The sequence below is a fragment of the Humulus lupulus genome, chromosome 7 (genome assembly GCF_963169125.1).
Source record: "Humulus lupulus chromosome 7, drHumLupu1.1, whole genome shotgun sequence".
In the NCBI taxonomy this organism is placed as follows: Eukaryota; Viridiplantae; Streptophyta; class Magnoliopsida; order Rosales; family Cannabaceae; genus Humulus; species Humulus lupulus.
Genome location: NC_084799.1, coordinates 99,634,278 through 99,657,503, shown reverse-complemented (window position 1 = coordinate 99,657,503; position 23,226 = coordinate 99,634,278). Strand labels below are relative to the sequence as shown.

General features: G+C 40.9%; 1 protein-coding gene across 1 annotated transcript; it reads right to left on the bottom strand.

Annotated features, from left to right (window-relative positions):
• Positions 1 to 22,442: 22,442 nt before the first annotated feature.
• LOC133792020 (uncharacterized) lies at positions 22,443 to 22,928 on the bottom strand. The gene has a single exon (XM_062229929.1). The coding sequence runs from the start codon at positions 22,926 to 22,928 to the stop codon at positions 22,443 to 22,445; it is 486 nt and encodes a 161-aa protein (XP_062085913.1).
• Between the last annotated feature and the right edge of the window lie 298 nt (positions 22,929 to 23,226).

The following is a 23,226-nucleotide window of genomic DNA, read 5'->3' as shown; positions in this document are numbered from 1 at the left end:
GATTCGATGGGTTGGCCAAGTTTTCTTTGGATATGATACCCACGGATGTTGCCCGAAAAGAACGATTTATCCAGTGATTGAATCCCAGAATAGCTCAGGGCGTTAGAGTTGCCCCAGTACATGAAATCTCTACCTACGCTAAGGTGGTAGGGCAGGTTCTTGTTGTTGAGAGCACAGGAAATGAGATTGAGAAGGAGAGTGCCAGAGAGTGTGGAGTTCAGACAGTGATACCTCTATTTATTAGATCGGGCAAGGATGAGGATTGGAAAGTCTACCCAGAATGCATTCGATGCAAGAGGCGTCATTTGGGAGAATGCCGAGCAAAGGTATGCTTCTTATGTGGGATGGTTGGGCACTTTAGGAAAGATTTCCCAGGGCGAAGGAAGGATGAGCCAAAGGTGGCGGACAACTCGACCCCAACTCGAGTGTTCGCTCTAACGCAATCAGAGTCAGAGACTGGGGCTGGTCCCTAAGTAATGGCAGGTCAGATTTTTAGTTTTGATTTTTGTATTATGTTGACTGCTTATGGTGCCATGTTTCACTTTGTTTTGTTGCATTTGAGAGAGATATAGACTTGATATGCCGATTACATGGTTATGTTGTGATGAGAATGTGGTACTCTATTGGTAATTATAAGAGATACGTTAGGTTATGGTGAGAAGGGACTCATCAGTTGACTTGATAGAGTTGGTTATTACTTACTTCGATATGATCCTGGATATGGATTGGTTAGCCAAGTATGGGGCAATGATAGATTGATAGGAAATGATGGTAACTCTTGGGCTTGAGGGTGAGAAACCCTTGTTTTTGTTGGCACTTTGCATGGACCCCGTATGCTTATGGCATCTGTACTTAGAGCTAAAGACCTATAGCAAGAGGGATGCATCAAACTCTTAGCTAGTGTGGTGGATACCACTCAGGTCGTGCCAGTGGGACCGGGATAGACTGGATTAGTCTGTGAGCTTTTGGATGTGTTCTAGGGGATTTGTTAGGGTTACCTTTACATATAGAGGGAGAGTGGTGATTAGGTTGGTGCCAGGGACGGAACCAGGTCGAGGGCACAATATTGAGCGGCTTCAGCAAAGCTGTAGGAACTAAAGGTTCAGTGTTTGAGTAAGACGATATTCTTTAAGGTGGATCTTCGATCTGTTTATTACTAGCTGAAGGTTAGGGAGAAGGATATGTAGAAGACTGCCTTTTATATCAAATAAGGGCACTAGGAATGCTGAGTTATGTCTTGTGGATTTGAATTATGTCTCAGTTGTTTTGATAGATCAGATGAACATGGTTTTCAAAGATTATCTTAATTGGATTTGTGATTGTCTTGATTGATGATATTGTGGTAAACTCTTAGTCAAAGATTGGCCAAGGCGAAGGAATGCCTCAGAGGTCAGAAGTTTCCTTGGACTGGTAGGATGCTACATGTGTTTTGTGAAAGAATTCTCGAGGATAGTTACCTCATTGACATAAAAGGGGATTGTCTATGCATCATGTTTGTTGAAGGATATGACTGGAACTGAAGTAGAGTTACTGGTGGGCTAGTTGGCCAACCTTACGCTTGAGGTTATTCTTTGAGAGAGGTTCAAAGGAAAACAGTTGAGTGACCCACAGATGGGAAGAATTGAGGGGAATGTCTTAGCTGGATTAGCTAAGGATTATGAAGTTCCAGGTATGAGTTTATTGAGGTATAGGAATCAGACTTGGAATCTGATGGACACTAGGATTAAACGGGAGATTCTGGATGAATCTCATATTACCCCTTATTCTCTTCATCAAGGAACCATGAAGATATACCAAGATATGAAAGTTGTATATTGGTGGCTTGGGATGGAAAAGGACGTAATTGAATACGTGGCAAAGTGACTAACCTGTTAGCAGGTCAAGACAGAGTATAAGAAATCAGTAATGCCAATATAGCCTTCGTGTATTACATAGTGGAAGGAAATCGCGATGGATTTTGCGGTGGGGCTGCCTAGAATAGTGGGCCATGATTCAGTTCGGATCATTATGGACCAATATACAAAGTCAGCTCACTTTTATCAGTAAGGAAGAGCAATACAATTGATCAATATGCAGATCTCTATGTGAGAGAGATTGAATGCCTTCATGGAATTCGAGGTATATCTTATTAGATGAGGACCATGCATTTACTTCCATGTTTTGGGGAAGGTTGAAGAAGGCGATGAGTATACAGCTGGAGTTCAGTACAACTTTTTATCCTCAGACAGATAGTAAATCAGAGATAGAGTTATCCAATTATTGGAAGGGCACCTTATGAGATGCTATATTGTAATGACCCAAAATCACTATTAAGGCTTAAGGGCCTTGAATAGTGTGCCGAGAGGGCATAAATGGAGGTTTTATGAATTAATGGTGTGAGAATGCATGTTTATGAGTATTGGATAAGCATGCGGGGCCTGTTTGGTTGGTAAGGGCATAATAGTAATTTTGGCCCGTTAGGGCATAAATGTGGTTATTTGTGATAAACTGTTGAGACCACATTATTATGTGGATATATATGTGTTTGCAGCTTTTGGCACGAGGCGATCCTAGGGAGCAAGTAGCGGGAAAAGTCACAATGGGACCCGATACTTGACTTGGGATGAGTCAAGGGGGGACTTCGGGTGTTAGGTGGTTATTTGGGTTATTGGGTTATGGAAATAAATAATTGGAGATATATTTGAGGTTAGGAAGCCTAGGTGGGAATGCCGGGGAATTTTACCATTTTTCCCTCGGGGACGTTTTTGGTACCCCGAGCCTTGGGTTTAACTTAAGTAACTTGAGTAAAATAAAACAAAGGAGAGGAAATAGCTATAACTTTACCAACCGACCCTACCCTTCACACACAGCTCACCTCTCTTTTTCTCTCTCAAGGAAACCATGGAACCAAGGGAAGACTTGGTTGGAAACTCAAGAATTTGAGCTGGAGTTGTGGGGAAGATTTCTATAGCAACCTGAAGGTTCAGACCAGGGGTTTAGGTGAGTATTGGATTGTGGTTTAGCTGACTTAATTCTATAGTTTTGGATGGGTTCTAAGAGTTTTTGGATTTTGATATTGAAGATTGAACTGGGGCTAAGGCCTGGGAATCAACTCAGCAACTGGTTGGTGGGCTTGCTCTTCAGCAAAGGTAAGCTTTTCATAATAGTTTAGCATCTGAATTTTGGGATTTCTGGTTGATCTAAGAGGTTTTGAGTTTTTGGATTTCAAAGATTGAGATGTTGTTTTGATGAGTTTCTAGACTAGGTTTCTGTTGGGTTATGTTGATGAAATCATGTTAGAATGTTGAGATAATTGGATTATGTCATTGGGATGATTGTGGGTGGTTTTGAGTGTAAAAAATGGTGGTTTTTCTGGGTTCGAAGGGGTCGGGCCGCGACATAGTTCTTGATGAGCCGCGGCTCTTTGAAGCTGAGGGATGCTGGAGAAGGAGGGCGGGCCGCGGCATGGGGCATGTAGGGCCGCGACCCGTGTCTATTTCTGGGCGAGTTTGAGCTCTGTTTGGGGCCATGCCGCGTCATGGGGAGGCTTGAGCCGCGACCCTTAAGGATATTTGCAATTTTGGGTTTTAAGGCATGGGAACTTAACCTAGAGTGCTCGGGATCGATCCCACTACCGTGTTTGGTGGAATTTGAGGTCCCGGAGGCTAGAACTTTATCCGGAAACCCTTATACAATTATTGATGGAATCCTTTACCATGGTTGTGACTAGGTGTACGCTTGGGCTCGGGGCAGGATACTGCTCGGGGGTCGTCTTTCCTAATTAAAGTACTTGGAATTAGAGGTAAGAAAACTGTACCTGTATATGTGGATAGGATGGGATTAAGTGTTCCCTATATTTGAATGCAATTTTATGTGTCTGTGATAAATCATGTGAGTATGTTGGGACTAAGAGTTCCCTATAATTGTATGAATGTCATGAGGTGGTATTACGCCACTGGGACATGTGATAAACGACCTAAGGGTGCCGAAATCAATACTTGCGAACAGGGCGCGGGTCGGCCACTGGTAGCTGAGGACAGCTTAATAATCACTGAGCTCGGTTAAGCTGGCCAGAGTCAGTGGGTATAACACCGGGCTTGGCTTAAGTTAGCCATAGACAGTGGATTAAATAGATGGTGCGGCCTACGGGCATTAACCCTAGTTGTTGCTTGACATGTAGTCTCTTGTTAATTGTTGTGTATGATGTGATGAGTATCTGAAACTAGATCATTGGTTATTGACCGGTGTGATGCATTGAATGTATGATAGGGCTTGCTGGGTAATTGATTAGTGCCTTGTAAATTATTTGGTTATGCTCTGTGAATTACTTAGCTGTTAATACTGGTCATGTTATGTTTTCCTTCTCGGCCTTGGCTCATGGGTGCTACGTGGTGTAGGTAAAGGCAAGGGTAAGGTGAGTTGACCATGAGTTAGAGAGCTCTGGGGGCGAGGTGTACACTGTCAGCTGCTCGGCTGCCACGATCGAGAGATTGTATAGGGACGGGAACCTAAAATGTGTATTTTGCCATTAGAGTGGCTTGGTTATTTATTTGTTTGGAAATTCTGTGATTATGTTATTTAAACCTTGATTTGGGATCCCATGTACCAAATATTTGTTTTAATGAAAATTATTCATTTATAACCAAAATCTTTTAAACCCAACCTGTTTGTGTCGTTAGATTCACATTTTTATTTAAATGACTTGATTAGCAAGTCTTGCACTATTTCAAATACACAGTGTAACGGTCTTGGCTACCCAGAGCATTACAACTTGGTATTAGAGCGTCCTAGGTTTAAGGGTTCCTGGAGATAGGCTTGACATGTACACTCGTCGCTAAAGACAAGCTCGACTCAGGGTTCTATAATTGAATATATGAGACTATATGCTTAAGCTTTTGATTGAAATATGAATGTATTATGTTGTATGACTATAGGGAGCATGATAACTAATAGGGCCCGGCCATTGACTATTGTGTGATGAGATTGAGGCGTGCTGATCAGCATTGCTGTTGCATGTGAATGAGTATTTGGGTAATGGTTTGCATACCAATTTTATGTGGTTGACTGCCTAAATTGAATTTATATGTTATGCTTGTTTATTGGCTTGTAGGAAGCATGATAGAGTGTGAATATATATATGGTAGTAATAAATTTGGTAGCTAAGTGCGTAGAATTGTGGATTATGCTTTATGTGTGCATGAATAATTTGGTTATTTGGACCTGGATGTGGTTTGGTTCGTAGTGTGAACCTCAAGGATGAGGAGTTTAGTCAGCAGTGGCGGATGAACTCAGATTGTTTGCATCTATAATGGTTAGGTAGACCTGGCGTTGTATTACAGGAGGGTTGTAGATAATAGTTGTGGTTGGAAACCTCCATCTTCCCCTAAAAGTCGCAGAGATGTTTTCTAGCATATGAGTAAATGGTGTTGGTTTAATATAACGATGCAGACAGATAAAGGGTATTAAACGGAAGGCCTAAAATGCGTTGTTTTCTGGTTTGTGGATGAAAGTTTGGGTTTGTCTAAGAATTGGTTAGTGGATGGGCAAAGCTTCCTTGGGTATATGAAGATGAGAGGTCATAAATAAGGAGTTGCGCTAAGTACTTGAGGCAGAAGGATGCCAGGAAATGGTACCCAGACCGAGGTATTGGCATGATGGGTTGGAAAGAACTCAGATGGTGATTTGATAAAAGAGGTTATAAGGGCACAGTCTGAGCTGCGGAGACTATTAGGCTTCTAAGCTTAATTTGGAATGATAAGGTAACGACATAGTATGTCACTGAGTTTTGTGAGTTGGGTAATTCAGTTTGGAAATTGATACAGTTGGGTGCAGTTAGAGAGGATGACCCATGAAAGGATTAAACTCTGGAATAGTCCAGAGCATTAGGGTCGCACCAATGCATGAGATCTTCATCTGTATTTTGACATTAGAGAGGGCCATGTTATTTGAGATCTGGGAAATGAGGTATAGAGCATGAATGTCGTAGGGCAATAGATGCAAAAGATGGTACTTCCAGTGGTAGAATGCAGTAAGGGCAGATTCTCAGTTATTGAGGTAGAAGAACCCCAGACAGTGCTATGGCACCTAGTTTTTGACAGGAAATTGTCTGATCTACAAGATAGCTGCCATGTCAGTGAGGGAAACCCAATGAGGTTATTTAGTGTGCACCTAAGGCAAGAGAACCCACTTGGAAGGATGTCAGGTGAGGGCACGACTTGTACATGGAATGATTCGATGTGTTGGGATGGATTTCCCATGATTAGGGAATGGAAGACTGGAATGCCTTGTTACATTTAGAGCCCGAGGCCGGTTCCTCGAGATGATAAGTTGACAAGATAGTTCACGTTTCTGGTTATATAACGAGCTGGAAGAGTTCGGAATGGGGAAATGTCCCAAGAGAGATTCATATATAGAGAACATGCCTTAAGGGTACTGTGCGAGAGGCTGAAGATATTAGTATTTGTTAGGGAGGAACTAGAAACTTCTTGCAGAGGAATTGGGATACAAGTCATCGAGAGGTTCATGGTGAGAGCAATAGAGCTCGTCATATGGAAGCCACGACATGAGTCAGAGTGAGAGTGAATCTGTTAAGAGACAACCATGGATATTAGGGGATATCATTTGGAGTACTTCAATTGGACTAAATGGAAACTAAGCTGACTAGTAGGGAATTCAGATGGGTATACAAGATTGGGTGTGTTTCAGGGTCGGGCTATAGGTAAGTTCGGTATCAGGAAGATTTTAGAAGATAGTACTAGTTTGACAGAAAGAATTACTAGAGTAGTCGTAGAAGTTTGACCTCGGATCAGACAAAGCATCATATTGTGAAAATTGTTGGTGTCGTCTGTTCAGGATGAAGAGTTTTAAATGCCCAGTTACAAGGCAAGATAATGTCTCCAGGAGTTGATCTACGATCTGGTTATTACCAGCTGGGGATCAAGGAAAGAGACATTTAAGGAATTACTACTTGTACTGAGTAGAGTGTGATGAATTGGTAACAAAGGTTCTTAACTGGTTCAAGCTTCAGCAACACAGGTAAGTTCTTCAAGCGGAAAATATAAGAACGGTGTGGACGAGTCTCCTTCAGAGCTACGGGAGATATGTTGGATTACTCTCCAGTCAGAAGTGGGAAGTGAGCGACTATTACGCTGATAATGTTAGTACTAAGGAAGAAGGGTCACAGGTAAGGCTCCATGAAGTGTCAGTTTGGTCTCGCCAGGGGTATTCAGAATAGTGCTACAAGAAGAAGAGGGGCCAGGTATGAGAAAATTTGATTTAAAGCCACAAAGAAGCTACTGAAGAACGTCTGAAGGACAGGAAGCATGACAAGACTGGCAAGCACGTCATCTACCACATGAGTATCTTTGCAGACAACTACACTAGAGATTAGAGGAATAGTAAAACTTGAAGTTAGACTGAATGGATAGTGTTAGATCAGAAGTTCAGAAGACAGGGTAAGAATTGATTAGCACTTGGTGATGCAAGGATATGCGTGTTATGGTGGCATATAGAAGGGTAGCATAAAGGACCTAACTACTGGTAAAGATACGAAATTGTGAGGGTGCATCATAGGTTGGGGCACGCCCAGACTTGGGCTGATGTGAGGATGGATGAAGTCTCGCGGAAGGTAAAATGGGAACATAGTCGATATACCTGAAGTGATGGGTAGGTAGTGTATGCATAGAGTAAGGTGTTGAGCATTTGGTCATTTATAAGAAAGATAACATTGAGACCAAGATTTAGCGAAATGTAATGGATGGGTGGTTGGTGTTGGAAATCCTCAGCTGTACGAGGGGAAGATTTAATTGGAGGCGGATCTCTTATTTGGGAGGTGTGTGTCAATTAAAAAGAACGTCATGGATTATAATGGACTGGACAAGGTAATGATTGAGTTAATATAGCCTTAGTGTGTGGTGATGGACGGGTACGTATTCCTTTGGACAATGGAATCCAAAGTGATGGTTAGGTGGAAACAGGGAAGAATCCTGTCAAGGTATTATGAGTTAGGGTACCAGGATCAGATGAACGATCCGATGAAAATCTGGCGTGGAGATGGGCATTCTAAATGGATATCTTTCCACCTCCTAGGGTATGTTGTACCAGGAAATTTGAGCGGGTGACAGAGTTTAGTAAGCTCGAATGTTAACAGGTAAAGTGATATGATGGTAGATCATAGGAATGGACCACGTTATTAGAAGTAAGGTGAGTGGACAAAGAAAATTATAAATCAGCTGAATGAGCTAGCATAATTTGGTTCGTATGAACTGGTAATGGGGCAGAGCATTGCTAATACTAAATTGAGACCCTATAGTTTTCCAAGTTTCGGAAAGGGACCAGAGAGCGAAGAGAACAGAGCGGGAATCTGAAATTACCGATTGGTTGTAGATAGGATAGCAATCTGAGGGCTTAACAGTTATGTTAAGGGATTAGGCGTTGAATGTGTAAACATTTGGGATATTGAGGAAAGTGTACTCTTTGATGAGACAATCACGGTAATGGATGCTGGAGTATAGCTAAGGTGACACGGTCTAGGATATGGTAGGATAAAAAGCAAGGAGTGCTATGCAAAGTAGAGAATGGAAAGATAGTGGATACTGCGGTTCAGTATTAGTTCAGGGGGAAAACCAAGAGGTTGTTGGAATTCTTAAGGCAGAAGTACCTGCCTATCTGAAAGGACATAGGAACTTGTAAATTGTTAACTTTGGAATACAAAGTTCCAGGATGAGAGATCGGTATCTCTTCAAGTAAGTGTAGACAAGGAAAAATATGTTATTCTGGGAAAGAAAGGGGAGTTTTGACTCCCGGTTCAACAGGAATCCTGAGGTTGTACCAAAGGTTAGGCTGAGGGCCTATAAGTTGATTCCACCCTGGTAGGGGTGATGACTCATAAGTACTTCTGGTATCGAGAATAAATCAGTGAAGTGATCGTTATGAACTAAGCAGACTTTGGAGGTTCTGCAGATCTGATGTGCAAGTAAAAGTTAAAAAAAAAGTATAGTTACAAGATCTTGTGGAACAATATTGTTACTCACATTTGAGTGTTATCAAAGATTAAGAGTAAAGGCGTTGGACCTTGGGAATTATAGTCACAGGTATGAGGTTTACCGTCTGATGTGTTCGAGTAAATTTCGAAGACGAAATTATTATAAGGAGGGGATAGTTGTAATGACCCAAAATTACTATTAAGGCTTAAGGGCCTTGAATAGTGTGCTGGGAGGACATAATTGGAGGTTATGTGAATTAATGGTGTGAGAATGCAAGTTTATGAGTATTGGATAAGCATGCGGGCCCTGTTTGGTTGGTAAGGGCATAATGCTAATTTTGGCCCATTAGGGCATAAATGTGGTTATTTGTGATAAACTGTTGAGACCACATTATTATGTGGATATATATGTGTTTGCAGCTTTTGGCACGAGGCGATCCTAGGGAGCAAGTAGCGGGAAAAGTCACAACGGGACCCGATACTTGACTTGGGATGAGTCAAGGGGGGACTTCGGGTGTTAGGTGGTTATTTGGGTTATGGAAATAAATAATTGGAGATATATTTGAGGTTAGGAAGCCTAGGTGGGAATACTGGGGAATTTTACCATTTTGCCATCGGGGACGTTTTTGGTATCCCCAGCCTTGGGTTTAACTTAAGTAACTTAAGTAAAATAAAACAAAGGAGAGGAAATAGCTAGAACTTTGCCAACCGACCCTTCCCTTCACACTCAGCTCAACTCTCTTTTTCTCTCTCAAGGAAACCATGGAACCAAGGGAAGCCTTGGTTGGAAACTCAAGAATTTGAGCTGAGTTGTGGAGAAGATTTCTGTAGCAACCTGAAGGTTCAGACCAGGGGTTTAGGTGAGTATTGAATTGTGGTTTAGCTGACTTAATTCTATAGTTTTGGCTGGGTTCTAAAAGTTTTTGGATTTTGATATTGAAGATTGAACTGGGGCTAAGGCCTGGGAATCAACTCAGCAACTGGTTGGTGGGCTTGCTCTTCAACAAAGGTAAGCTTTTCATAATAGTTTAGCATCTGAATTCTGGGATTTCTAGTTATTCTAAAAGGTTTTGAGTTTTTGGGTTTCAAAGATTGAGATGTTGTTTTGATGAGTTTTTGGGTTATGTTGATGAAATCATGTTAGAATGTCGAGATAATTGGATTATGTTATTGGGATGATTGTGGGTGGTTTTGAGAGAGATTTGAGTGTAAAAAATGGTGGTTTTTCTGGGTTCGAAGGGGTTGGGCCGCGACATAGTTCCTGATGTGCCGCGACCCTTTGAAGCTAAGGGATGCTGGAGAAGGAGGACGGGCCGCGACCCGTGTCTATTTCTGGGTGAGGTTGAGCTCTGTTTGGGGCCATCCCGCAGCATGGGGAGGCTTGAGCCGCAGCCATTAAGGATATTTATGATTTTGGGTTTTAAGGCATGGGAACTTAACCTAGAGTGCTCGGGATCGATCCCACTACCGTGTTTGGTGGAATTCGAGGTCCCGGAGGCTAGAACTTTATCCGGAAACCCTTATACAATTATTGATGGAATCCTTTACCATGGTTGTGACTAGGTGTACGCTTGGGCTCAGGGCAGGATCGTGCTCAGGGGTCATCTTTCCTAATTAAAGCACTTGGAATTAAAGGTAAGAAAACTGCACCTGTATATGTGGATAGGATGGGACTAAGTGTTCCCTATATTTGAATGAATTGTTATGTGACTGTGATAAATCATGTGAGTATGTTGGGACTAAGAGTTCCCTATAATTGTATGAATGTCATGAGGTGGTATTACGCCACTGGAACATGTGATAAACGGCCTAAGGGTGCCGAAATCAATACTTGCGCACAGGGTGCGGTTCGCCCACTGGTAGCTGAGGAAAGCTTAATAATCTCTGAGTTTGGTTAAGCTGGCCGGAGTTAGTGGGTTTAACACTGGGCTTGGCCTAAGTGAGCCATAGACAATGGATTAAATAGAGGGTGCGGCCTACAGGCATTAACCCTAGTTGTTGCTTGACATGTAGTCTATTGTTAATTTTTGTGTATGATGTGATGAGTATCTGAAACTAGATCATTGGTTATTGATCGGTGTGCTGCATTGAATGTATGATAGGGCTTTCTGGGTAATTGATTAGTGCCTTGTAAATTATTTGGTTATGCTCTATGAATTGCTTAGCTGTTAATACTGGTTACGTTTTGTTTTCTTGCTGGGCCTCGGCTCACGGGTGCTACGTGGTGCAGGTAAAGGCAAGGGTAAGGTGAGTTGACCATGAGTTAGAGAGCTCTGGGGGCGAGGTGTACACTGTTAGCTACTCGACTGCCACGGTCGAGAGATTGTATAGGGACGGGAACCTAAAACGTGTATTTTTCCATTAGAGTGGTTTGGTTATTTATTTGTTTTGGAAATTCTGTGATTACGTTATTTAAACCTTGATTTGGGATCCCATGTACCAAATATTTGTTTTAATGAAAATTATTCGTTTATAACCAAAATCTTTTAAACCTAACCTGTTTGTGTTGTTAGATTCACATTTTTATTTAAATGACTTGATTAGCAAGTCTTGCACTATTTCAAATACACAGTGTAACGGTCTTGGCTACCCAGGGTGTTACATATATGGTAGGAAATAAGGATGTAAATGGGGCAGGTCGGCCCCGCCCCGCTAAAGATCTGCCTCGACCCACTAAGATTCTGCCCCGACCCGACCTGCCCCGTTAAGACTTTTGATCCGGGACGGGTCAGATCCGCCCCGGATGTGATGGGGCTGGTCAGACCCGACCCGGTAAGGTTTTTTTTTTCTTTAATAAAAGACAGACTATTTTTTTAAATGTTACAATATAAAAATAAATGGCAAGAAAATCTCTCATACTTGACATAAATGAGTTGCCTAATTTTTTTTATAAATGGTCTTGCATACTAAAATAAAATAAAATTTATATACTTCAAAGTAAAACATCAATTTTCTTCCCTATCTCTCTTAAATATACTTTGTTTTATTTATATATATATTCTTATTGTGAATCACCCTAAATAGTTGTAGTAATTAGTTTTTTTTAAAAAAATATTTTTTACAAAAAAAAAAAAAAAACCGGGTCGGGTCGTGATCCGACCCGCTTTAATTGCTAGCGGGTCGGGTCAGATCTCGACCCGCCCCCATTTTGCCCCGCTTATTTTCGGATCATAGGCCGCCCCGTCGGGTCGGGGCTCCGACTCGCCCCGATCCACCGGGTTTTTTTGCCATCCCTAGTAGGAATTGAATATCGCTCATTCACTGGGATGAGATAAGTGAGATGTTATATTTGGATCCTGAGGTGGTTTAGAGGATCATTGAGGCTATTGAAAAGATTAGAGCTCGGATGCTCCATTCTCAGAATTAATGAGAAAGTTATGTTGATCTAAAATGCAGGAACATGGAGTTCCAAGTGGAAGGCTATATCTTCCTTAGAGTATCACCATAAAAAAGAGTTAGGATATAAAGGCAAGTTGAGCCCTACATTAGAAGGACCATTTGAAATCTTGAAAAGAATCGGTCAGGTTGCCTATGGATTGGCCTTATCTTCAGCATTGTCGGTCGTATACAGTGTATTTCATATTTCCATGTTGAGGAAACATGTGCTAGACGAGACTCATATGTTGAGTTATGAGGATTTGGAATTGGAGGCTAAGTTATCTTGCGAGGAACATCCATTCCAGATATGAGACATAAAGAACAGAGTTCTGAGGAACAACAGCTACACCTTTGGTTATGGAATTATACAGAAACAGTAAGGTCGAGGGAGAGACCTGAGAATTGGAATAAGATATACGGGATTGAGGTGTCGGGCTGTTCAGATAAAATTTTGAGGACGAAATTTTTGTAAGGAGGGGATAGTTGTAACGTCCCAAATTTCCTAATAAGGCTTAGGGCCTTGATTAAGGGGCCATGATGGAAAATTATGGAATTATGTGATATATATGTGCATCATTATGTGATTATGTGAGTTATATTATAATATGAGTTGTTATGCTTGTTCTGGTGTATTAAATATGCATGTGGGCTTATTTATGATTAATTGGGTATTTTTTCATAATTTGGCACTTTATGGGTACATTTGGCATATATGTGGTATGTGTGTGGTAATACATTGCTATGTGGATATGTTTGGGTTACTCGGCATGAGACAATCCTAGGGAGTAAGCTAATGTGAAAGTCACAACGGGACCCATATTTGACTCGGAGTGAGTCAAGGGGTATATTGGGTATTTAGCACATTACCAGGATATTGGGTAATGGGAATGATTATTTGATGATATATTGTGAGTTAGTGAGATCAGGAGGGAATTATGGGATTTTTGACTATTTTACCTCGGGGGTGTTTTTGGGACCCCAAGCATTAGGATTTTCTTGAGGTTACTTAAGCTCGAAGTAACCTATCAGAAATAAAAGAACATTTAGAATGTTCTCTCTCTCTCTCTCTCTCCCGTTCCCTTTTTCAAAGGAAACTCGAGTTTTAGGACTCGGATTCAAGTAAGGATTGAGTCATAGCAATTCTAGGGAAGATTAGAAGCTTATTACCAGGAGGATTTAATTGGGAAGCGACTCAATCAGAGGTAATCCAAGCTTTAAGTTTTTAGTTTTTAAGCTTTGATTGGATTTTGTGCTTTGATGAGTTTTTGAGATGTTTAAAGCTTAGGTTTTGTTGGTTTTGGGCCATTGGGATGTTTGGGAACTTTGATTTGGGATTTGGATATGTTTGGATAGTTTTTGGGAAGGTTTTAAAATGGAGAAAAAGGAGAAAATGGCTGGGTTCGAGGTTTGGTCGCGACCTTGTTCTAGAAAGTCGCGACCTGTGTGAACCTAGAACCATGAGGATTCTACCTGGGGGGCGTGCTGTGACTCTAGAGGGCCAAGTCTCGACCTACACCCTAAAGCCTAGGCAAAGGGCTCTCTGTCAGGGTGGAGCGCCGCGACCCCCAGGGCCAAGTCGCGGCCAGCCTGTGCATTTTTGGCTAGGTTTGGTTTTTAGTCTTGGGAACTTAACTCTAAGGGCTCGGGATCGATCCTACTACCCGGTTTGGTAGGATTCGACGTCCCGGAGACTAGAATTTGGTCTGGAAGTCTTTATTTACTTATTTTTGATGGGATTCTATATTATGGTTGTGACTAGGTTGTCACTAGGGGCTCAGAATCAGGATCGTGCTCGAGGGTCGTTAATTGGTAACCTGTGCTTGGACCAAAGGTAAGAAAACTGCACCCAGTATGTGATGCATGTGAATATGCTATGGCATGACTGTTGAATATGGAATGAATCAGAGCTTGAGTCTCTGTAAATGTGCATGATTATGATTATGCTTGTGATTGTTGATGAAGCATGTCGAGTGCTCTATATTTGGATATCTGTTGCATTATGAATGCTGGCATACATTGTTTATCTGAGTAACACACTAACTTATTAGTCAGAAATGACAATGGTGTTTAGTGCTGGTTGTGAAACTCTAACTTATCAGTCATGATCGACAATAATACTTAGTGCTGGTCGTATGGAATTGACTTATGAGTCAAGAGCGGTAGTAGAACATTGAACATTGGTTGATATGATTAGATCTAATCAACAGGAGCATTATATGCTCGACCGACCTATTGGTCGAAGAAAACTAAAGCGCTTGGCTAGTCTAAGGCTAGTTACTCAGAGCCAGGGCTAAAAGTCTCAGGTGACTGGAACGTCACATGGCTTAGGGCGTAGGACCCAAAACGACTTAATAGTCATCTATTCAGGGCGCAGGATCCTAGATTGACTTAATAGTCATTTGTTCAGGGTGCAGGACCCCAGAGTGACTTAATAGTAATCTATTTAGGGCGTAGGACCCCAGATTGACTTAACAGTCATCTATTTAGGGTGTAGGATGCCAAAGTGACTTAATAATCATTTATTCATGGCCCAGGACTCCAGATTGACATAATAGTCATCTACTCAGGGCGCAGGACCCCATAATCATTTATTTGTACTTGCCTGCATGCATGAATATGGTTATTACTTCTAGGCATGCTTATTATGATTTGGAAGCAGCTTATTATCTGTTTATGAGCATGTTTGAGTTTTCTTGCTGATCCTCGGCTCACGGGTGCTATGTAGTGTAGGTAAAGGTAAAAGAAAGCTGGACCATCCTTGAGTTAGAGAGCTTAGGTGAAAATGTGTACATATGCGGCTGCTCGACCACCAAGACCGAGGGTTTTAATAGGAACTAGGGTTAAACCCTATTTTGCCGCTTAAGTCGGCTGGTTGTAAATCTTTTATTGTAATTAACCTAATAAATATATGTTGGGATCCCAATGTATATAGTAAACGTTTTCGTGAAACGTTGTATCTTTGACCAAATTTTTTAACCCTAAACCGTTAATCACATTTAGTTACACGATTATGACTAAATGACTCGTTTAGTGAGTTTAGCACTATTTAAATAAGGTATGAGTAGATAGACAATCACAAGAAAAGCATTTCAAAGGTATACGTCAAGTGCTCGAGGTTAAAGGTTGCTTGGCTCAACCATGCTGTCTTCACAAAAATAAAAGGATGCTCGAGATTAAAGGTTGCTCAGCTCAGCCAACTTTTTTTTATGCATAAAGAAAAGAAATGCTAGAAATGTTAAGTGCTTCATTGGTCTTGAGGATAGTCGGTTGGCTAGTCTTGAGGCTGGTCGGTTGGCTAGTCTTGAGGCTGGGCGGCATAAGGGTCTTGAGGTTGGTTGGCAGAGATTGAGGTGTCAGCTGAAGCATTTGGACCAGAGAGCAGAACAATCTCCTCAAGGGCTGATATATTAACATGCTCCCCCACATTATCTTGGTTGGAGACAGAGAAAGCCGTATCTTGGACAATGAGAAGCTGCTCGGTAGACATAGTCTGGGCCTCAACATGTTCTGCTTAGTACAGTATTGCATGAGCTCATCAAAGGCCTCACCCAGATAGCTATAATGCACCCCTTTATTGCACACCCAGAAGTCGTAGAAGGTACTCATTGCAAAAGCCTCATAGGCCATGGCATCAGAAACACTTGCAGCTTTTTTGGCATTGAGGGCCTCCTTTAGGTCTTCTTTTACTTTCTGGACGACCCTCCCCTCTTCAGCATTGTTTATGGCAGTTTGCTTGAGTTTCTGTACCCTTGTCTCCAGTTGGTTAACATATAAATCCCTTTTCTTAGCGGCATTTTTGAGATCCTCATTCTCACTAGAAACTTGCTCGACAGTCTTTTTCAGCTCTTGGATTGGTTGGGAAGAACCCTCAGCATCTTTGGTCAGCTGTTCATTCTGGGCCTTCAGAGAGGCATTCTCTTCATATTCCTTCAACAAACTGTCCACCTACTTGTTCACCATCTTGATCTGGTGGTGAAAATAGCTGACTGCCAAGAATCCCTGCAACATTAAAGGAAGGAAGTCAAAAAAATTAAAAGAGAGGAGACATTAACAAAGCACCAAACAGATATAGTATTGACCCAGACGACATCCTGAAGACCATTGCTGGTAATGTTCTCCAGAGATCTTGTGCCCAGGCCGGCCCAGGGAAAACTCATGTTCTCAGGGCCATGAGTTTGCCCTGAGAAGCAGATACTTTCTTTACATGCGCCTGATGGATTGCCAGAGCTTTCTTCAAAGGTTCGTTGGGCTCCTCTACAGGATCCTCAATGTCACCCTCTTGAACCTGGCTCTGGGTTGGAGGCTTTTTCATAGAAGCAACATGAACGGGCTCCTTGGTAGGGCTGCCTTGCCTTTGCCCTGACCAATTTTTCCTGAAGGAGTCTTTCCCCCACCTTTTCCAGAGGGGTGTGCACCTTCTTGGATGCAGGGGTATTTTCTGCCTGCTCGGTGGTCTCAGTAGAGGGATCAAGTTTTTGGTGCCTGGCTAAAGGAGTCTCACTACTATAACTTCCAGCTTGTCTCTGAGCAAACTTCTTAAAGAAAATGGATGACATATCTGCAAAACAAAAGCAAGAGGTTAGAAATAAATGACAAACTATAATTAAGTGTAAATGGGTGGTATCAGATCACCCTCTTCCGCTCCCTCCGAGCAGCCACTGGCCCCAAGTGGGGTATCCCATCGCAATACGAGTCAAGATCCATACCCTCAACCAGGATCTTTTTCCCCTTTCCGTGTTGGGGGGAAGCATTAACTTGCGGGGAACTCTGCTCAGTGGTCTCTCTAATAGAAATTCCAGCCAAACTCCGGGTACGATGCGCAACGCAGCATCTGGAAGGAGGTACAATGGAGTTTTCCTGTTTCTTGCTAGGCGGCGCTTGGCTGGGCGGTTTCTTACTTGGCAGTTCTTTTCTGGGTGGAAATTTTCCGGGCAACTGTTTGCTGGGTGTGCGACCCTTACCCTTTACCTTAGGGTTAGGATAAAGCCCAGCACAATCGAGCCTTTCCTCAACGGTCAAGGTGACCAGGTCTTTGTGGCTTGGTTCCATAGTGGCCAGCTTCTGAGCCAGTTATCTCCATTTCTTTAGTAGGCGCTGGACAGTGTTGCGAAAATTAAAGATATGCAAGTGCACATAGTTGAAATTTGTAATAATTTCTTGGTAAGACCAAGTATTATCCCACAAGGATTGAATTATCAATTACCAGATAATTAGTTCTTAGTTTCTATTTGTTTAACAAAAATTGGTTTTGTATTTTGATGATTAAAAACAATATAACTACTAAAATAATGCAAGATTGTAAGAATCTAAACAAGAATAAAATTCCAAGGATTTAAATAATTACTAACACAATATTAAAAACTCTTCTTCTTATTAAGCTAACAAGTTGTCATGGTATTTTATAATCGCATTAGGAATTCTAAAACTCAACCTAATTGTGCACTTTCTATATTTCTATGATAAATTAAACAACCAGGAGGCAATGAATTCACAACCTAGATGCTACACAAATGACCTAGATACTTTCGTTCTAGATTAAATCTACGCTGTTTCAAACAAAGCGTGTTTAAATTTCACTATTCAAAATTTCAATTAAAACACAAATAGACGATGAAATAAGATGGCCAATCACATTTCATGCATTAAAATAGATTGAGACAAGCTTAATAGACGAAGAAGAAAAATACTAGTATTTCATTAGATAATCAAAAGAGTTCAAGAGAATCCATTAAAAACTCTAACACAGAAATTAGTTCAACATTGTCATTCTAAACATAAATAACAATTTAAAATAACATAGAATTAAAAGGCAATAGAAAAAGAACTGTAGAGAGCGAAGGAGATGCTCCACAGTTTGTTTCCTCCTTCAGAGTTTGTCCTCCCCCTCTATCTAATTTCTTCCACTCGAAATTAGGTTTAAAACCTAATTTCTTTCTTCAGAAGCAATGCAGGCCATGACCCAGCACTTCAAGCGCCACAACCCGTGTCAGTTTGGGGTTTGCATGGATGTCAGGCGGGTCGCAACCCAACCTCTTCAGCGCCATGGCTCAGGTTCAATTTCTGGGCATACAAATCCTTCAGCACCACGGTCCTCTGTTCCTGCGCCATGACCTGTGTCAAACCTCGAAAAACCGGCTTTCTGCCTTGGACCTGGCCACGGCTTAGCATCATAGCATCACGACCCTTAACCATTTATTCAACTTTTGCGCTTTTGATCCCAAAAAATCACCGAAGCCATAAAATTACTTGATGATTCATCTTTTCATGGAATCAACACCAAAAAGCCAATTTTTATCATTTTTCTGCCAATTTGCTCCAATTGTTCTTTTCCTTTATTTATACGCTAAAACCTGAAAACAAACAAAAACAAGCATAGTATCACACTAAAAAATAGCCAAACTTAATAAAAACTACCTAAAACACAACCTAAACACAACACAACACTATACTCAACAAACTCCCCCAAACTTACCCTTTACTCGTCCTCGAGTAAAGATTCAAACTAAACACCCACACATAGACAACTCAAAAACACAAACGACACAAACTTATGAATCAAGTAAACAACAGTTAATTAGCCTCAATTTTAGAAAATCTCACACAAAAGTCCAAAATCCTTATTCGTAGAAACAATCCAGAATTTTAGTTACACCACACCGACAACCTGATTCAATCCAAAAATGCCTATTGAACCATAAACAAAAAAAAAAAATACTCAACAATTGAATCTATGTAACCATCAACCCATCAAACCATTAATCCATATGCTTGAATTGTTCACCACTCTACCCTTAATGTATACAAAATATGCTCAAGAATCACTAGGACTTTAGGCTAATAACAATAGGCTCAGGCAATGGGTAGATATATGTCATTTAGCCTCCACATTACCATAAGCATATGAACTTACAAACCAACAATTCACCTAATCAATTTCCAAAGAAAACCCCATATGAACCCAAGTAAGGGTTGAGAAAATCTTATTTCACTTGATCATTTTTTTTTCAAACTAAACTCCCCCAAACTTGTTTTTGTGAAAGCATAACAAGAGTGTAGCTTGGATTTTCAATTCTCAACCTTTTTACTCTTCATTACAATGCGCAAAATTACAAAACTAATCACATCCCCTTATAATTCATTCCCCATTATTTATCCATATGCTCATAGTAATTTGGTAAAGGAATGAAAACTAACAAAATGTCTATTTGGCTAACAATTGGTGTGAAACAACAAAGAGGATAATTTTAGGCTTAACAAGGGTAACAATGGACATTAATTTTGGGTTGGCTTGAAAAGCTCAAACGTTCTAAGAAATTGTCTAAATCACTTTCCTAAGCATATCTCATCTAGGATTTCGTCTCAAATGATAAACAAGCCAGTTCTAGATTCGTTCATACATCAAACCACAAGCCAATTTTTAACAATGCATACATTCAAATTAAAATTGCAAAGAATTTTCCAATCATGGCTAAACATTCAAATATTTTTTATTTCATGGATCGAAACAAGCTACCAATGAAGTCTAACCAAGCACACAGATTCAATTGATAAATTTTTTTTGAAAATTTGCACGACATTTTCTTCCATATCATAGGCAAGCATTGACAATTTGATTCACACAAACACGACACTCTAAGCATCCTAACCACAACAACATAGTAAATAAAAGACTAACCAAATACAATACACAACTAAAACACAAAAACAACTATTCAATATATACAAAACGAAAGTAAATCTCCTCCCCCAAAATTAATTAACACAATGTCCCCAATGTGACAAAAAAAGAAAAGGAAAGAAAACTTACCGAATAGGACACTCGCCACATCAGTATGGTGGTGGTGGAGGCGGTGGGTAGTAAGGCTGGTACAACTGGTGATACATAAAGGTATTCTGCTCAGCTTCACTCATCGAATACCATTGTACCAAAGCATTGAGCACATCCACGTGCTGTGCTTCATACTGATTGCACTGCTCCATATATTGATTCAAATGCTGGTTTTGAGCATGATGCGACTGGATAATTTACTGATTTTGTTGAATGATGTAATCCAGTCGATTATGTGTGCACTGAGTGTGATAATCAATGGGACCACAAATAGCCAAATAGGGCGCACTACCACTGGGCCCAGCATCATCAGCTTCACCTGTACCAATGGGATCCGTCTTCTCATCTTCTCCAACCCGAGGATGTTTTGGGGCTTGGACAGGTTGTGGTGGCTCAAGAGAGGCCAGAGGAAAACCATGAACCATGGACAACGTGATTAGTTTCATGGGCTTCCATATGATGTCTCCTTCAATCACAGGCACCTCATAAGTTTCACACAATTGACTTATAAATATGCCATGCGCCAAGCCACAAGTGGTGTTGACCTTATTGATGTTTCTGATGCTATACCAGAGTACGTGTCCCACATCCACTGTCTTCCCTGTCATGATAGCATAAACCAACATACACCTCTCCTGATCAATAGAGGAAAAATGAGTCCTGGGCAATAGATGGGCACTCACAAAATAGGCCCATGCATGGGCAATGCGATTAAATTTCCATCAGAACAAATGCTTGGCCTCACAACCATAATAATTAAATTGAGCTCCGACATGCTCAATGTCTCAGCCACCTCACTAAAATGTGCCAACCACCAGTGTTCATCATCAGTTGCCAGAAGAGTAGGTAGGTGGAGCAAAGTGTTGAAAGAATCAATGTTTGATGGCACCTCCTTTACCCGAACAAAAACTTTTAGCTATTCATCTTGACTTGGGAAATTGGCATAAAACTCATACAATTGAGAGTAATTAGCACTATCCACTTGTATTGGCTTACAAAACATACCCTAATTTTTTCTAGCAATTTCAGGTCTTATTGTCTCATATGGGGGGTCATTCAGGTACAGTTCCACTTGATATACCATTCCCTTTCCGGAACAAACAATTTCCCATTAATTCTCTTAAGCAATTATGCAGCCTCCTTAGTTTTGAATTTGTAGGTATTAAAATCAGTGGGTGGTGGTGGCGGTGGTGGGGGAACATTGTGGGAGGATGAGGGCTTAGAGCCCTTTTTGGAATGAGTAATGCGTGGAGGATTTCTCTTCGTACCCATATCAATATTACACAACTCTAATTCAATCACCAAAAGTCCTAGAAAATTTTGAGCAGAATTTCCCCTTGTTTTTCTCACTTTCCCACACAAAAATTGATCACAAATAGTCAAATTTCTCATAAATTATTCTATCTCATTCACAACAATCCATAAATTTTCTCCACAAAAATTCCCACACAAAAATTTATCCACAATTACCAACTTAACACAAAAACTTCACAAAGAATGATGAAATTGGACTTACTTGTGTAAGATACCCTTGACACCACCCTTCTTCTCTCTTTTGAAGCTCAAGAATCAAATCCCAAAGGTGTTGGATGGGGAATTTTCAGATATGGGGCCTTTTGGATGAATAAAAATTGTTTTGAAGGTAAGTTTGAGAGAATATAGATGGATAATAGCTTGGAGGTGGTGATTTAATGGAAAAGGTTAGAGTGATGATTGAAAGCAGTGTTTGGGAAGGTGGATTCGGAGGTATGGAGAAGAGGGAAAAATGTAAAGCGAAGAAGTGAAATTTTTTTAGGGTTTATTATTCACTAAATCAACAGTGCGACCAAGGGCCGCGACCCGCCTATTCCAGCGCCGCGACCCACTTCATTTTTATGAGAAATTTGACTTCAGGGGCCGCAACCATCCTTTTTCTTAGTCGTGGCCTGCCTCATTTTTTGGAAAATTTCTAGGTTTGAGCACCACAGCCCTGTTGAGTTGTGTCATGGCCCACCTCTCTTTGGAAAACTTCCTCCATTGCTGTAAAGGGCCTTGCCGCGACCCTTAACAAAAAATTTTCTACTTACTTTTTTTTTTCATCTTTTTGAGTTTTCACGTTTTCTAGAGTTCCATATTTACAAATATCAACCAAAAATTAAAAAATTACAAGTGTGAAAATTAAAACTTAAAAATTGTTCCAGCTAGGCAAAACGTAAAGAAAGAAACTACAAAAATACGGGATGCCTCCCAAAGGCGCTGTCGTTAGTGTTATTTAGCCAGACGTTGAACTCCTCTTCAGATGGGTTTCAAGAGGATTACTGACTTGGCTTGGTCAATAGGATCACCCAAGTATGGCTTCAATTGTTGACCATTTACTTTAAACGATGAACCATTCTTGCCTAGCACTTCAACAGAGGCATATGGGAGCAGCTTCACCACAATATAGGGACCATACCACCTTGATTTTAACTTTATGAGAAAGAGTCTCAACCTTGAATTAAAGTAAAGTACCTGTTGCCCGGGTTGGAACTCTATTCTAGTCAAGTTCTTGTCGTTCCATGCCTTGGTGCGTTCCTTGTAGATCTTGGCATTCTCACAGGCTTCATTAAGAAACTCATCAAGCTCATTTAGTTGGAGTAGCCTATTTTGCCAGTAGTTTTTTTCAAAATACAGCTTCTTCGTTTCCCAATAAGCTCGATGTTCCAACTCAACTGGCAAGTGACATGCTTTTCCATTGACCAACCTATAAGGAGACATCCCAATTGGAGTTTTGAATGCCATCCTATAGGCCCAAAGTGCATCATCTAGTTTCTTGGACTAATTCTTCTTGGAGCTATCCACCATCTTTTCAAGAATACTTTCACCTCCCTTTTTGAAATTTTAGCTTGACTATTCAATTGAGGGTGATAAGGTAAAACAGTGCAATGGTATACTCCATAGCAAGCAAGTAAAGCATCAAGTTGCTTATTACAGAAATGACTCCCTTCATTGCTAATGAGAACTTGGGGAGTACCAAACCTTGTGAAAATATTCTTATGCAGAAAATTCATGACCGTTTTACCATCATTTTCTTTTGTTG

Coding starts and splice junctions, on each gene's coding strand:
- LOC133792020 (XM_062229929.1), bottom strand. CDS start 22,928: ATGGCATTCAAAACTCCAATTGGGATGTCTCCTTATAGGTTGGTCAAT.